The sequence below is a fragment of the Canis lupus genome, chromosome 16 (genome assembly GCF_003254725.2).
Source record: "Canis lupus dingo isolate Sandy chromosome 16, ASM325472v2, whole genome shotgun sequence".
In the NCBI taxonomy this organism is placed as follows: domain Eukaryota; kingdom Metazoa; phylum Chordata; class Mammalia; order Carnivora; family Canidae; genus Canis; species Canis lupus.
This window is the reverse complement of record NC_064258.1, coordinates 9,368,770-9,385,810: the sequence shown is the minus strand read 5'-3', so window position 1 is coordinate 9,385,810 and position 17,041 is coordinate 9,368,770. Positions and strand designations below refer to the sequence as shown.

The following is a 17,041-nucleotide window of genomic DNA, read 5'->3' as shown; positions in this document are numbered from 1 at the left end:
AAAAAGTATATTAAAGTATTTTTTGCAATGCATACTGAGAATGGCTTTTCAGGGTTCACAGTTCAGTTTTAATAAAATACCCATATTGGGAACTTGTCTACATAGGACACAGACAAATAGGTGGAGGTGGCAAATCTATTTCTGGTTGTGTAGAGAGGAGGGGAAGATTGGGAAGGAGATGAATTTTGTGTAGTAAACCCTGGAAAGTTAACATTAATTAAAAATGCCCCTGAAGAAACTTTTACCTGTTCATTTTTTCAGTTAGATAAGAATGGTTATTTTATAGCTGCAGCATGTCTTAACATTGCTCTTCTTCCATAATGAAGATGGTATTGGCGAGGGACCTAATTCAGTATTGTAGTTGACAGAATAATTTTTGTAATAAAATTATGGAAATCATTTAAGATTTTACATGAATCTTTTGGTCCTAGATGGATACCATTTTTGGTACCTTCTGCATGGATTGAATTTTCTAATTTTACTGGAAGGGTAACTGGATCAAAAAAACTTCTGTCACCTAATATCACCTGATAAATTTCCAAACAAGGTAGCCAATCTAGTATTGCAAAGCTACATTTAAAAAAAAAAAAAAAAGAAAAAAAAATATTCCTATGTGTGTAGTCAGCGGAAACATGGGTTTCTTAAAATCCATTCTGCTTTGTATACAAATAGATTTAAATTTTTTTATGTGTATGTTACTGGATTTTTTTTGCCTCCAGACTAAGGATTTACCAATGAACTCATGTTAACGAGTCCACAATATTATTTAACTGAAATGACTGGATTTTCACTGCTGTGTTGGGCCAGAAGTAAGAAGCATACTACTTTCAAGGAAAAGAAATTAATGTTTTTTTTAGATACCCATATTAGTTCTTTTATGTATACAAGATAAGAATCAGAACATTCTTTTCCTTACCAGATAATGAGTTTACATATTTCATCTTATGATTCAGGACCTTTAAATAATTAGGATTGTTCTTTTTTAGCATACAGTCAACTTCACGTTATCCAGGGGTAGGGGAACATGGATACGTTCCTGAATAAACACCATATAATTTGAAACCATATAATGGAAAGCTTTGTATTGGACAAAGGAACAGCTTACAGGGAATGCTGTTGGGTGTCTTTGGCACTAAGAGGTGGAAATGGGGATCCAAGAGGTGGGAAAGATGGAAAAGGTAGGTAGGGGAGGGCGTATTTAAGGCAGCTCTGTCCTTTTTTAATCATCCCAGAAACTGACTATAAAACAACTACTGTTTTCTGGGATAGTGGGACTCAACGGTTGCAGTAACCTCCTCCCAACCCTTAGTGTTCTGTGAGGGAATCTGAAGTGGCACGAGAGGCTTAGGGTACTGGGAAAACCTTGTTTTCCTTTCACTTTCCCCTCTCCACCAGTAAAAATACTTATTCCTTCTTCCCCACTCCCAAATCAGTTTTTAATTAGTTCCTTTTTAAACTCCTTGGAAATGTAAGTCTGTTAAAAGTACCTTATTTTGAGTTACTTAAATCAGTTAATCATTTAGATTACCTACGTTCGATTGAAATTCTCAGCATTAGGAATTTTAGTGTCAGGGAATTGGAGAGGTAATTTTGGATCACTGGGCACTTCCAGAAAGGACAGTCCTGGGTGAGTGGTGGAAGTGGGGGGCTTTGGACAACCAGAGGGCAGCATGTTGGTGGGAGGCTGGGCAGGGGGATGATCAGGAGGTGGGAGAGGAATGCACAAGGGTGGTGGGAGGGCCAAAGACAAACTTTGCCTTCTTTGCAATTTTGCCTAGGGCCCTGGTGGTGGCAACCGCCTGTGTGCCACTGAAAATCGTGCCGATGCCTGGCATACTGCATAAATGGAAGCAGGGTACCGCGTGAGTTGAAACATTGGTCACACTATATAAAGTTTGTATATGTGAATCAGTGTAACTCATACCCATGTAACTGGGGGTCTGACTGTATTTGGATTTTTCTGATAAGGCATCATGGGCTAAGGAAAAGAGCCCTGGGCTGAGACTCAGGAGACCTGGTTTCTAGCCCCAGCTGTACCTCTAATTGTAACCTTGGGTAAGTCACTTAACCTTTTTTGCCTCAAGTTAAATCAATAATTTGTTAAATGGGAAACCAAATAATTTCCTATGTTACACTCAAAAAATGTTGAAAAATAAGTATATCCTAAGTTTTTTTAGGAAAGAGGAACCATAAGTAGATATAAATCAGTATGTTATTTTATCTGAAGTTTGAGGTAAATTAAACCTTATAAATATCTTTTTGTTTCAGTTGTTAGTGTTAATTGAAGGGAGAGGGGTGATGTGTTTTCCCTGAGCATAGTCCATTTGAAAGTAGGGAGGAGCAGCAGAGAAAAATTGAAGCAGCAGTATGAGAATTGTCTGTGTGACAGTTGGAGGAACTCAGTGTCCTTGCACAGTCTGTAGTTATTTTTTTCTGAGTTGGGTTATTTGCCCTTCGCTAGAGCTCTTTTGCCAACAAATAGAATTTGGTTATAAGCCTCTGGTCCTGGCCCCTATAAGGCCTGGAAAGGTACAAGGGATAGGAATTCAACAAAATTGAGGGTATAAATTTAGATTATATTTTAAGTTTAGAAACTAGGGAATTTACAGAAGTAGTTGTGAGGACTCCGTATTTTTAAATTACTTATAAGCTTTAAAAAGGAGTAGAGATCATCTCTGAAAGGTTAAAACAGGCCAGGAATGGCCATCACCTCCCCCCTACACTCCAAAGGACGAGTAGACTAATAAATAGAATGTAGAATATAGAATAGAATTTTATATCATCATTAGTTGGCCATTATGGTTAGGGAATGTCTAGGGCAAGTTAAAGCTTTCAGATAATTTTGCCTATTTTTGAGGGTAATCTTTCTAAAAACATACAGTGATGTACTTCCTCAGTTAATAGAAATACACTTAGTCATAATTTGGTATCTTTGCTGATCAATTATATATTACAATAGTTTTGCAGAATGTAAAATTAAAAGGGTATACTATTCATTCTAGGAGGTAACCAGGAAAATAGAGTTAAGAAAATAATTTACTTGCTCCTAATAGAAGTTTAGCGATACACCACTGTTGAACCTGTAGGATAGGATGACATTGCTGTCTTTCTGCAAAATAAATAATTGAATCAAAGATTGAAGTAGTGTTTTCTTCAGTGGATTTTCTTCATAAAATCATCTTTACTGTAATCTGTGTTCCTTGACTTGTCATCAACATTGAGAGCATTTTTTTTTTAATTTTTCTCATTAGCATAATGAGCCATATTTATTTTTTGGTCAGTTGTAAGCCATTTTATTCCACTTGGATTGTTCATTTTAAGTGAAGGAGGCATAGCCTTTAATGTACAAGCACACATTTTTAAAAGTAGTAATGGAGTATATCTTATTCCAGAGCTTGTAAATTCTTTTAACATAAGAAATTACAGCAAAAGTAAGGTTAAACAGTAAACATAAGGCTAAATTAGAGTTTTAGTAAATACTTCATCAAGAGGTCCAGGCATATCAAAACACCAAAAGCTCTGTTAACATCCATATGTTGAATCGTTTTGAACAAACTTTAACTCATTTTGCGTTTTGAACTCTGAATGTTTCTGTCTGCAAAACAGCGTAGAAAACATAATAGTATAATTTCATATAATCTTGTTTTGTCCTTGGATTCTCTATAGTTTAGCATTCCTCAAGGAGGCCTATGCTTGTGTGATAGTTCTTTTACTTTGGGTAAAGAAATACATTGAAACCAAAGAAAAATCATATTGTTTATCACTGCATAAGCTCTATAATAAGTAAATGCTTTGATTTGGTTTGGATAATATGTCACATAAGGAAAAATGATGGTGAGCTGCATGTTCAAGATAGGTAGCAGGAAAGGTGTCATGGATTATAATATATAATAGTCTTTTAGTGAGTCAGATATTGGTGTTCAGTACCACGTGGTTCATACAGACATTAAAGCTTGAAGTTGCTAAGACTTCAGGCAAGTGGTGGGGTTGCAAAAACAAAACAAAACAAAACTGAAGATCACTAAGTGTGGACATAGCTAGATAAATGAGGCAGATACTCCTCCAGAATGGAATTCCAGAAATTGAATGAAATGGGTTGAATCCTAAAAAAGCCCAGGGCTATTAGTATAGAATGTGAGGAAGTATACATAATTGTACTAACCAGCTTAATCAGTCTACTAAGAAGATGAAGAAAGGTGGGACAGTTTGCTGGAGAATGAATGAGGGAGGAAGAGAGAGGGTACATTTCTGACAGGAATCTTGTGAATTCACCTGTAGAATAGTCGCTCTTCCTTTTTGTTTTAAATTCTCATGCACTAGTAGCGACTAGGGTAGAAATTGAAAGGCAAGGCCAAAATGCATCAATTTTTAAGGTGATTGAGGTTATAGAGAAAAGTAGTTTGTAAATTGAGTAAATGTCATATTTTGCTATTTAACATGGGCTAGAGAAAGGAGTCTTTAAACTTTTTTCCTAAAAAAAAAACAAAAAAAAACTCTCACTAGATATTGATCCATATGTTCTAATTTAGTTGTGAACCATGTGCAGTGATGTTTGACCTGTGTGATTCAACATGAAAAGAATTTAACCAGCTGCCCTTGCTGAGTCTTTTGTCATGTCTCCTGAATGCATGGTAAATTGTTTTGTTTTTATCTTCTTGAGACCTCAGTTTTCTCTTTCAGAGTTAGACTTTTCCAGAATTTTTGCCTTTCAGTAAAAGAAATTGGATAGTATCTATAGTATACTAGCCGTTCACTGCTTCTTTATTTTGTCCTACTGTTAGATTATGCAGTATACCCTTTTTTTTAGTTATTTGAAGGTATATTTTTGATCAGGATTGACACTACGGCCCACCTGCTTTTTATAAAGTTTTATATGTAAACAACCGCGCCTATTTGTGTACATACTGTCTATTGCTGCTTTGCCGTAAAACAGCAGAGTAATTGCAAGAGACCTCTTTAGCTGGCAAGTTTAAAATATTTGCTATCTAGCCCATTAAGAAAAAGCTTGTTGACCACTGTTTTGGTGAGTGATTCTCAAAAAAGAGTGGTCCTCAGACTTTAGCAATACCTGGGAACTTGTTAGAAATGTAAATTCTTGGGCGGACTCCAGAAATTCTTGGGACTGGGACCAATAATCTGTGATTTAAGAAGCCTTCTACATGACTCCGATGCACAATAAAAATTTGAGAAACTCTGTTCTAGATAAGTGTTTCTCAAGTGTTAGCCACACATATACTGCCTTTTTACCCTGTTGTCTAATATTTTCTTCACGTCAACTCACTTTCTAAAAATTTAAGTTAATTTTAAAATGAAAATTTATGTCACCAGAAAGATATAGTGAGAACATGATATTTTGAAAAATAACTTAAGACTCAAAAAAAAAAAAAAAAAAAAAAGTAACTTAGACTATGTTGTTACATGTGCTTAGCATTAGAACTTGTTAGATGTTAAGCACCAAATGGACTTTATCATGTATTATTTTAAAGTTAATCATGAGGGATGCCTGGGTGGCTCAGCGGATGAACGTCTGCCTTCAGCTCAGGGCGTGATCCTGGAGACCTAGGATCGAGTCCCACATCGGGCTCCCTGCATGGAGCTTGCCTCTTCCTCTGGCTATGTCTCTGCCTCTCTCTCTTGTGTCTCTCATAAATAAATAAACAAAATATTTTTTTTTTTTTTTTACAAAATTTTAAAAAAAAGTTAATCATGATAATTACTGAATGATTGAGTGGTGTTTAAAATATTGATGAAATCCTGTTTGTGAAATTGGATAATACCTAAAATCATCTTTTGTACAAATCTCATACTTTGGAAAATACTGTTGTAGTTATTCATGTGAAAGAAAAAGCTGTTTGAACTATACATACCCAAGTCCTCAAAAATGACTAACCAGAAGAAATGCATATCTGAGAGAGAGAGAGATCTAGGAGTCCTTAGAGAGGTTCATCTAGACCTCAACAATGAAATTACCTCATTTAGCTTGAATTCCCACCTCTCCCATGGTGGCCAGCAGTTCTGCAGGATTTCACCAACCTGTTTAACAATGGCAATGTGAAAAGATGCCTGGCTGTGGGAAGGGCTACTTAATGAAAGAAAATCCCTGGACCAGAAACTGTGGGGCAAGTGGCTGTGATTTTATGTTGTATAGGGAAACAGCAGAACATCTTTGCTAGGAAAATAGTTGCTTCATCTCAGAATCTAGGAACCATGTGTTCTTATTTTGAGACAATCCCGTGTTACTTAATTTGCCTCATAGTATTAAAGGGATACTTCCCTAGACATGGTGTTCTGTATTATTTATTGGCTGATGTGCTTTAGGATATAGTAATTGTTGATAGGAGTAAACTGTTTCTTTCCTGACTATCCCCTGGTTGCTGAGTTGCTTTAGTTACTTCTTCCTTTCCTTAGAGATTATGGACACATTTGTTTCTATTGTCTTTTGTCTCTGCAATAAAGTAGTGATATAGGACTCTAATCTTAGAGGGACTGAAAGTCTAGTGGGAAATGAAGATTTACACATGAGCAGTTATGTTTATTTTTAAATCATAAATTCTGTGATGCTGATTATAGGGGCCTAATTTTGCAAACTCTTAAAAAATACAAAAGACTATCAAACACTGATAGGAGTGAGCAAATGTATATTTTTTTTCAAATTATAAAAAAAAAAGCATTACAAACGAAGTCCCTCTGTTTCCCTTCACAGTCAGAATCCTTTCCCCAAAGGTAATCCTTGTGCATTTGGTGTATAACCAACATGACACAGTATTTCTGCTGTGTCCTTTCAGTAGTCGTAAGGCTCAGTCTCCTTCATGGTAATCTCTGTTTTTCCATTTTAACTTTATCATTGAGTTGTCTGTCACTTCTGTCCTTTGATACTCTCATTTCTTTTCCTTTATTTCTTTCCTTCACTATTTTTTGATTTGGGGAGGCTCTGCTTAGCTTTTAAAGCTGTAGTCAATGAATGAGAATTTGTGTTTTTGGTAAATCAGCCAATTACTTTTTCTTTGGTTCTTTTCAGCAAATTCTTCATAGCCAGAGATAGGTTTCATTACTTCTAATTTTGTGTATAGGAAGTTCTGGATGATAGAAGGCACCAGATATCCCCAGTACAGGTGTTACTGTATCAGAATTGCAGCTCTGCAAGTCAGTATCAAAATTGAAAATTTAGCAGGCTGCAACTTTTTAATAACTGACTTTCCTTTATAACCTATAAAACAAATTCCATATAATCTTTTAGAACTTAGTATTTAGGTAGCAGCTATTCAAGCTTTTCTAATGTATTTCTTAAATTTAAAAGAAACATATTGATAGATTTCCTAAAGCATATATTCCACCACCACACCTGCCAGTGGCCAAGACTCTACGCTTGTGTACTGAGAGGAGATAGGGTGGTGGCAAGGGGTGGAATAGAGCCCTCGGAATGTAGCTACTTTAATATTTCTCTTCTCACATTTCCATCACCATTCTGTTAGCTCTTAAATATCCTGTAAGCTTTTTCACTTAATACAAGGCTGTTTCCCTGTCTCATTCCTTATAGTTTTGTTGCATGGATTTTCACAGACAAGGCTGGTAGATTTTAAAAAGTTACTTTCACATTTTATTAATCTTTGATCATATTCAGTAAGAATGAATATGTTCTAGCAATTTCTACAATGGGCTTTGAAGTTTTTAAATGTTGGGCTTGTCTTGGGGGTTCTGATAGGAGTAAAAGTGGCACCTATTTGTAATTAAACCTATAGGACCCTATGAAAAGATTTAAGAGGGATAGCCCTTCTGAGCCATATCGTACCCTTATTTTTGCATTTTCTGGGGGAAGGGAAATTTTACTTACTTGGTATGACTTTATAAGCTCTAGTAGATAGCAGTGACTTTATTACATTTGGAAGGGACAATGCCATAATTGGTTTTTCCCACTGCCACCTTTGGCTGAGTACTCTTTCTTATGTAATAAATAAAATTTTGACAAGTTTGGCATGTATCACGTCGTGTTAACTGTTTTCAAAGCACCCATAGTCATAATATGTTAAGGGCATGGTAGTGAGTACTTTTACAAAACAAATTCTGTACTTTGAACTATATATATATATATATATATATATATATATATATATATACACACACACACAGTGAATTAAACTGTATTAATTACATGAAGTAAAAGATTTTTCTTTTAAAAGGATAATTACAGAAGAGTTCTTATAGATGAGCTTTAGACTGAATTCTAAAGGAACAGCAAAGGTAGGTGGGAGAATTTAGTAGAGTTGATGAGACACTTGGAGAAGAATGTAAAAGTAATCACAATGGTTTTTCAGTGTAGTAGTCCCTGTGCAGCAGGAATCACCTATTTTTACCTCTGAAGATGAGGGTTTCCTGGGACAGGGCAGACTTCTTCCTGCCCTGTACTAGACTAGAAATTGGCCACTGGTCTTTATATAGTTTATATGTTACTATGTGGACTTAGTAGCTAATATAAGGCTGGTAATAAGAGGATGAAACATTTCTTTGCATTTGATGATTTGAGGGCACAGGGAAATGAGTAGCTTTAAGCTATCAGCTATACACCTCTTTCTCTTGCTCTGCTTTCCTTTTACTGAAGGTATATGGATTTCATTTCAGAGGGAATGTGCCTATCCTGTCCTAAGCCAGTGGTCACCACACTTGGCCCCTAACAAGTGTATCTGTGGGGAGGGCTTTGGTTGTCACATTGGAGAATATGGGAGGGCTTTTCTTCTCCTGGCCCCATTTATAAGCTAGGGGTTGCTTCCATTTGCTTTGTGTGCTGTTGAGTTTTCTTCTGTTTTCCCTAAGCTAAGTTCTAAGCTAATTCTATATAAGAGAAATACTAATTAGTTGTTTTTATAAATTGCTTGCCATTAATGCCTGATAATATGCAGTAAAATAAGGATTCCGCATACCATTATATATGTCAAATATTACAAACTTTAAGGTTCTTTTAATTATAATACTAAACTCAGTTCACTTTTGCTTAGCCTTCACAGTTGTTGATCACATAGCATGGTCATCCACTCACAGCTTAAAAAAATACAGGGAGCATCGGAGAGAATGGGTAAAGTAAAATTTTGATGTTTTTAAAATAGCACCTAAATCTATGAAAGTTTATTTATTGTTTGTATGGGAGGGAGAGGGAGGGTGGCACTGGAGGGGAGGGGGTGGGTATTGGGAAAAATAGCATGCACCATGTAAAATGATGTCAGATACCATCTAGACTGAAGTTTTAAGTGTTACTACTATAATTTAAGTCTAAGGCAGTTTCAGAAGAGGCAGGACCATAAAACCGTGGTGTTGGGGTTACAGTGGGCTCGTTTTTCCCTCCCAACAGATTGAAGGGGATTTTGAGTATAATGGTATTTGAGTATAGTTGGGATGGGAGCTGCCTGTAGAGTGGCCTATCCATATTCCCTACGTGACATTGCTTCACTACCGCTTTAGGCCCTGTTAACTTGCTGAGAAACTTTGAGAAGAGTAATAGGCATCTCAGTTTTTATTGTACACCTGCAACTCAGATATTCCCAAATACAAATTAGAATTCATGAAACTCACAAAAGGGTTGAACCAAAGAGAAAGTTTTTACTCTGAAGTTAGTTGCTTGGTAGTAAGTATTAATAGAAATTTTGATGCTTCCATTCAAATGAAGAACACTTTGCCTACCAAAGTTCTAAGCCAAATTGCTAATTTTAAAAACTTGGCATCATAGTTATGTACAAAGCCTAATTAATGTAGAAGTTATAGGGCAGAGAAACCTCCATGTTTTTATGGATAGACATTGTGTTGCTGTTAAACATGATTTAATTTCTGCCCCATTATTTTTAAACTTTTTTTTTTTTAACTTTGTTTACACACTGAAAATCTGGATTGAAAAAAAGTGAAAAAATTAGGAAATCCGATTTCACCCAGAAAATATTACTCTGGCCCCAACTTTGCTCTTCCCCTACATGTAGCCATTTGCCAAAGCCAAATTTGACTTGGAGTATTTACTATTCCCTAAACATTTCTGCCTTTATAAGCTTTGTCAAAGATAATACTCCAGCTTGGAATGTTCTTCTTTCCTGTGATCTAAGTCCTATCTTGTCTTTAAATTTTGGCTTCTACCTTTTTATACGAAGCCTTTTCTAACCTCTCCATCCTTGGTGGCCATTCTAGCTTTAGAATTCCTGAAGTACTACTATTAGAGAAATCCATTTGGCACTCGGGTCATGCTACCTTTATTACTTGTTATTTAAATGTCCTATTTCTCTATCAGCATCATGGACTCCTTGAGGGTACAGAGCTTGTAGTTATATGCCTATTTGTAACCCCATTGACTAGCACAGAGGATATGTGCACTAATAGGTTTGTTTCTATGATTTGGATCCAGTGTTAGTGTAAGAGGGTAGTTGTCTTGTTTTGTTTTTTAACTCAGGTTATTTTTATATGAATATATGCCCAAAGATACAGTATGTTGACTCCACAAAGTAATTCTTTGTATTATAAGATTTGGTTCATACTTATTTTCTATTACTCATAGTCTGCCCCCCCCCCCTTTTTTCACATGGGTGCTGTTATACCTAGTTTCTTTTGAAAAACATGGTTTGGGCCAGATATGTTGACAGAAACCAAAATTATCAGTATTTTTATTTTAAAATTCTTTGTTGGTTTAGCTAAATTACACTTTCATGGCATAAGCCCAAATAAATGTATTAAATACTGCATGGTAATGTAGCCAAGTTATTTTAAAATGTCAACCTTAAAGTCTCTTAAGTAAAACTTTTAAAATACCAATAAACATACCTAGTTGCTAGTCCATCTCAGGATATTTCTGTATCTGAAATTATTAGAGTTTTTATTATTTCATTATTTTAAAAGTTTCTGTAATGTGTAATTGATATTTGATAGCTGTATTTATTGCGTTTGCAGTTATCAAATGTTTATAGAGCAACCATTCTTATGCATTTTATTTTTTTTTCTTTTTTTTTCTTATGCACTTTAAAACACTTTTTGGCATTTATAGAAATATACTTTTTGTAAGAGCTCATCAGGGATAATGTTTGCTAAATTTGTATTTGGAATTGTTTATATTTTACCTTATAGCTGTGTCTTCAGGGCACATGTATCTTAATATTAGACTTAATGTTGTGATTTCTGAAGCAAAAACAGTAGCCCTACCTCACAAAATGCTTGATTAGTAAAACTTCTAAGAACCTTGATTTTTATTGTAAGGCCTGGTTTATAGTATTACTGAACCATTAGTTTTACGTAGCATTGAAACAATACTGTTGTTGCATATTAAAAAGCTTAGGTATGTAGTAGGGAGAGTCCTAGATATGTAAGGGTTTTTTGTTTGTTTGTTTTTTCTTTCCCTATTCAGAAAAGCTACATCATCTTTGAAATTCCTTAGCACATTTTGGGTACAGGTTAAAAATAAGACATTTTTCTTACATGCCAGTAAGCAAAAAAAAAAAAAAAAAAAAAAAAGTCTAATATATAGCATTGCCCTTCTGGTGCTAGCTTATCATAGTATCATTCTAACGTGAACTTAGGCCTTCACCAAAGTCTTAATGAGATAAAATCTTTTAAAAAGCATTTTTTAAAACCGCAGTTGGCCCAGAGACCATTTCCCAGAGTTCCAGCATTGGACTTTTTCCTGTGGTCAATCATATTCTTCTGTAGGGTTACACTTGTTAAGTCAATATTTTGAAAAATAAAACACCCTGATTTTGTTCACTTTTGTTTTCATATACAAGAATCTTTACAGTCAACATGTACTTCTAGATGCTGTATTGAAATTGCTGGCAGAGTCTATTCTATACAAACTGAACAATCTGGCCCCTTGTTTTATTTGTAAAGGTTCAATGTATCTATGCCTGCCTACTTCAATCTGCAAGGGAGTGTCAGAAAGGCCCCGCATTCGCCGAGCCGTGAGTTATCACTAACTTTTCAGATGTGTTAATGAATGTGGAACAAAAGCAGTTGTGTTTCAAAGGAAAAAAAGGAACCATCAAAATAACCTTTATTATAGTAGCAGGCGTGAACACTAAATGATTTGTTCCAAATTGTGGTGTCAAAAATAACCTACTTGAACTAGAGACTAGCCTCTAGAAAACCTATTGTTGAACTGCTCTGAAGCTATCATTTTAGCTATAAATTACTTTTCTTAAATTTTATATACCCTGAATTAGAATATTCTTTATTTAAGTCTTTTTGAGTTAAAACAATTTGAACAAAATCTTACCCCATTTAAAAATGACATATTTAGTTGACTTTGCATTAAGCTCTTCAAAATAAGATCATGTAAAAGGGGTAAAGGCTTAACCTTTCTGTGACTCACATGTGAAAAACAAATTAATTTAAGTAATTGAATCACTTCCTAGATGAGTTTTTGGAGTGCCCCAAAGCATCATGTGAAGTACAAAGGTGTTTACAATCTCTTTTGGTACCAACAGTTCTCGCTTCAGTAATTCATCAGTAGGTTTTCATTCATCAATGATGATATCAACTTAAGACTAAAATAAAACACGAACATTTCTTAGGGCTTATCTGAGCATTCTACATAGAAAAAACGTCCTTAAGAGTTTTTTTCTTTTTTTTTTCCCCCAGAGAGACTCTAAGCAAAAAAATTGTAACTAACATCTATATTTTGTTCCTAGAGCTAGTTACTTTTCTTTTTCTTAGACTCTTTAAAGTTTGAGTTAGATAGGCATATCTGATTAGGAGGTTGGATGCTTCTGTTGCTTAGGAGGTGTATTGTGTTATATGAAGACAGAATAAATTTAAATGTACCCAGTATGGCCATATGTAGCACAGACCACCTAAAATTTGAAGGTATGGTACCTTTGGAGGCATTAAAGTTAACGTTTCATTTAGGCATTGTGCCTTTGTCTGACTGGTGTGTAAGTCCTTCTTCCAGGTTTGTACACTCTTAAACACGCTATTCTACCCTCTCTAACTCATCCCAGCAGCAAAAGGGAGACACTTCAGCTGGAACAAAATAGTGGAAGAAATGGCGTCTGGGGTTCAGTGGGGATTCGCAGTGTGTATGCAATGTTTGCAAGATTACTTTTTATGTTTTTCAATTAATGTAAATAATTACAAAATAAATCTATGCTTAGCGTCAAGTAGGGAACATTGTATACCAGTAGAAACTCTCCTAGTGGGTCTGCTGCAAGTCGCTTAACCTCTTGGGGCCTCGATTTCATCATCTGCAATATGAAGGAGTTGGACTCCATAATCTTCAAAGTCCATTCCTGCTCTATATCCTATGCTTTTCTGAAGTACTCTGTTTAACAGAATGCATTGCTTTCCCACTTTGACTATTTGAATTACATTTGCAGTACACATACTGCAATTGCATGTCTAAAATAGTTTTTCTATAGGATATTATACAAACTAATCCCTCTTGAGCTGATTTATATAAATAAATGTATGTGCGTGTAGCCACACAGGAAAAAGCTAGTGATAGTAGGGCTCTCAGAAAATAAGTATTTTCCAGTTGTCTAACCTTGAATGTTATTAACTTTTCTATATTACAGGAGATACTACTCGTCAACGAATCAAATTCAGCGATGACAGAGTATGCAAGAGTCACCTTCTCAACTGTTGCCCCCATGATGTCCTCTCTGGAACTGTACGTATTATTAAATTTATTGTTTAATTATTGGTATCCCAACTTGATGAAGACTTAATTTCTTGTCAGATTATTATGCAGTCATTTTTTAAGACAGTTTAGAGGAGGGATTTGCATCTCTTATATTATTTAGGCTGATGATTTAAATCTGCAAAAATGAGATTTATCTGAAAAGTCTTTGCTGTGCTTCGCTTTATAATTTTTTACATTCTTCAGAGTAATTTTTGAGACAGTATTTCTTATTTGGAACGTAGAGGCAATTATACTGCAATTGCACTTTTAGTTTCTGCAATTCTATAAGTGATTTTTAAAATAGTTTTCTTTATTGTTGAGAGCAGAGTAGACTTTTATCCAAGGCATTATATGTTTAGATTTGTACACATTGTATCATGGAAATCATGAGGAAAACCTAATAGTAAATACTTAAAGTCACAGAACTGAGTTTGCTAGTAGTCTTGTCACTTAAAACGCATTTATGTTGCTGGCTCTTAAATAATATAAAGCTCACTTAATTTAGATTCTATAGCTAGTGATGTTGGTTGACCTTGGAGTTTCATCATTTTAATTTGAAAGAAATCACATAATGATGGACCTATTTAAATAAATGGAACAAAGGATCTGATTTTCTTACTTTGGGGTTTAGTTGAAATGATTACTCACTGCAAGAGTTTCCTTTCACAGGCCACATTTGATGGCACAGGAGGACTAGTAGGGGATAAATATTTAGCTGGCTTTATTTCTCACTTGCCAGAAATGACTGAAATAAAGAGAAGATTTCTGACTTGATGAGTTCCTGTATTTAAGGCAGTTTAAATTAGTGGTTTCTTTTTTTTCTTTTTTTTTTTTTTTAAATTTTTTAAAAGACTTTATTCATGAGAGACACACAGAGAGAGGCAGAGACATAGGCAGAGGGAGAAGCAGGCTCCATGCAGGGAGCCTGATGTGGGACTTGATTCCGGATCCCGGGATCATGCCCTGAGCTGAAGGCAGACACTCAACCGCTGAGCCACCCAGGCATCCCAAATGGTTTCTTTTGGATAGAATTAAATACCTTTAACAGATATTAAGACATATACAATAGGAAACAACTCTGTCTTTTTTTCCAGTAGGAAAGACTGTTGAAACTGTTACATTAAAAGGGGGAAAAAAGAGCCTACATTTAAAAATATATATATGATACTTGAATATTTTTTCAGTGTAGTAACATAATCTAGATTCTGAACACTTGAATTAGAACTATGACAGATAATTAACCCTCATGTCTACTCTTTAGGATATCCATAAAGTATTTTCTACAGTGCTATAACATTTAAGGGACGCCTGGGTGGCTCAGCGGTTGAACCTCTGCCTTCGGCTCAGGGCATGATCCCGGATCTGGGGATCAAGTCCCGCATTAGGCTCCCTACGAGGAGCCCGCTTCTCCCTCTCTTGTCTATGTCTCTGGCTCTCCATGTCTCTCATGAATAAATAAATCTTTAAAAAAGAATGTGAATCAATAAAATGTCTAATTATCTGTAGTATATTTTGATTCTCTACAGTTACTATTGATTAAATTTAACAAAGTTGTGTTTAATGGCTACATTATCACTTCAAATAATACTTGGGAACAGGGTTAATTAGCAAAGTGACAAATTAGTTTTTTATTTCTTAAAACTCTAAACCCAGCTATAGCAAGATATGGACATAGTGTTATATTCTTCCGATATGGCATTGATAAAAATCTGACGACATAGTTGTGATTTACAACTTTACATTTTATAATGTACATATGCAGCTATGCTCATTTATTTCCTTTTTTTAATTTTTAATTTTTTTTTATTTTTTAAAGATTTTATTTGTTCATGGGAAATAGAGGCAGAGACACAGGCAGAGGGAGAAGCAGGCTCCATATGGGGAGCCTGATGTGGGACTTGATCCCAGGACCCCAGGATCACACCCTGGGCTGAAGGCAGACACCAAACCGCTGAGCAACCTAGGGATCCCCATTTATTTCCTTTTTAAAAAGATTTTATTTGAGAGAGTAAGTATGCCAGCAAGAGTAGGAGTAAGGGGGTGATTAAGCATAGTATACACTGAGCATCAAGCCCAGTGCAGTGCTTGATCCCAAGACACTGAGATCATGGCCTGAGCTGAAACTAAGAGTCAAACTCTCAACCAGCTGAGCTACCCAGATCCCCCTATGTTCATTTATTTTTTAAAACTATTTTGGGGCAGTCAGTGAGGAGTCTGCTTGAGATTCTCTCTCTGCTTCTGCTCCACCCCCCCATCTGCTCATGCACATGTGTGTGCGTGCGTGTGTGTATATATACACGCTCGTGCGCTTGCACTCTTGCTTTCTCTAAATAAAAAAATTATAAAACAATTTTATGATCCACAGTTCACTTTAAAGATAATAGGTGAAGGTATTAGAAATCACATAGTTCTACTGATTTCAAGTAAAATTGGGATTGAACCCAAGTTTTATTTAACACGTTTTCTACTTTGTAGAGAATACTTAATTTTTTATTCTGTTAAAGTGGATGCGTGGTTGGTTTTGAACTTCCCTTCTTCTAAAGTTCTTACAAGATTTATAAGATGCACATTTTCTCAAATTTTATTTAACATCTCTGAACTACACATTTTATTTTATTTATTTATTTTTTTAATTTTATTTATTTATGATAGTCACAGAGAGAGAGAGAGAGAGGCAGAGACACAGGCAGAGGGAGAAGCGGGCTCCATGCACCGGGAGCCCGATGTGGGATTCGATCCTGGGTCGCGCCCTAGGCCAAAGGCAGGCGCCAAACCGCTGCGCCACCTAGGGATCCCTGAACTACACATTTTAAATTGATGATAGAGGGCAGCCCAGGTGGCTCAGCGGTTTAGTGCCGCCTTCAGCCCAGGGCGTGATCCTGGAGGCCTGGGATCGAGTCCCACGTTGGGCTCCCTGCATGGAGCCTGCTTCTCTCTCTGCCTGTTTTTCTGCCTTTCTTTCTGTGTGTCTCATGAATAAATAAATTAAAAAAAAATTTGGTAGAAAAATATCTTAGCATTTTTTTATGGTACAGAATTGAATGGTGAGGCTTTAAAATTGATGGTGCTTGGGTTATATTAAAAAGCTAAAGAAAGCTCTTCTGTAGGCACTTGCCAGGGAAACTCTGGGTGAAAATATCTCCTTTTTGTCAATATAATAGATAAGAGATGGCTTTTTTTTTTTTTTTTTTTTAAGAGATGGCTTTATGTAAGGATGAGATTAAGTAGCTGTGAATCTGGTAGCCCTGGTGGCACAGTGGTTTAGCGCCACCTGCAGCCCAGGGCGTGATCCTAGAGACCCCGGATCGGGTTCCGCGTCGGGCTCCCTGCGTGGAGCCCGCTTCTCCCTCTGCCTGTGTCTCTGCCTGTCTCTCTCTCTCTCTCTCTCTGAATGAATAAATAAAATAA

The 17,041-nt window shown here is 35.8% G+C and overlaps 1 protein-coding gene across 13 annotated transcripts in view; it reads left to right on the top strand.

Annotated features, from left to right (window-relative positions):
- Positions 1–17,041, top strand: part of LUC7L2 (LUC7 like 2, pre-mRNA splicing factor) — a 62,183-nt gene that overhangs the window by 1,316 nt on the left and 43,826 nt on the right. For 2 of the 13 annotated variants that reach the window (XM_049095249.1, XM_049095247.1), the window contains exons 1-2: positions 1,779–1,862; positions 13,527–13,621. Coding sequence is in view for 11 of the 13 variants with exons in the window: in XM_049095244.1 (XP_048951201.1) it covers positions 8,924–9,067; positions 11,845–11,915; positions 12,954–13,027; positions 13,527–13,621 (384 nt within the window). In the remaining 2 variants the exon portion in view is untranslated. Of the gene's footprint in view, positions 1–1,778; positions 1,863–1,911; positions 2,056–4,529; positions 4,632–8,311; positions 9,068–11,844; positions 11,916–12,953; positions 13,028–13,526; positions 13,622–17,041 lie in introns of those variants that run through there. The other 11 variants (XM_049095248.1, XM_025433981.3, XM_025433977.3 and 8 more) reach the window with 10 other exon arrangements.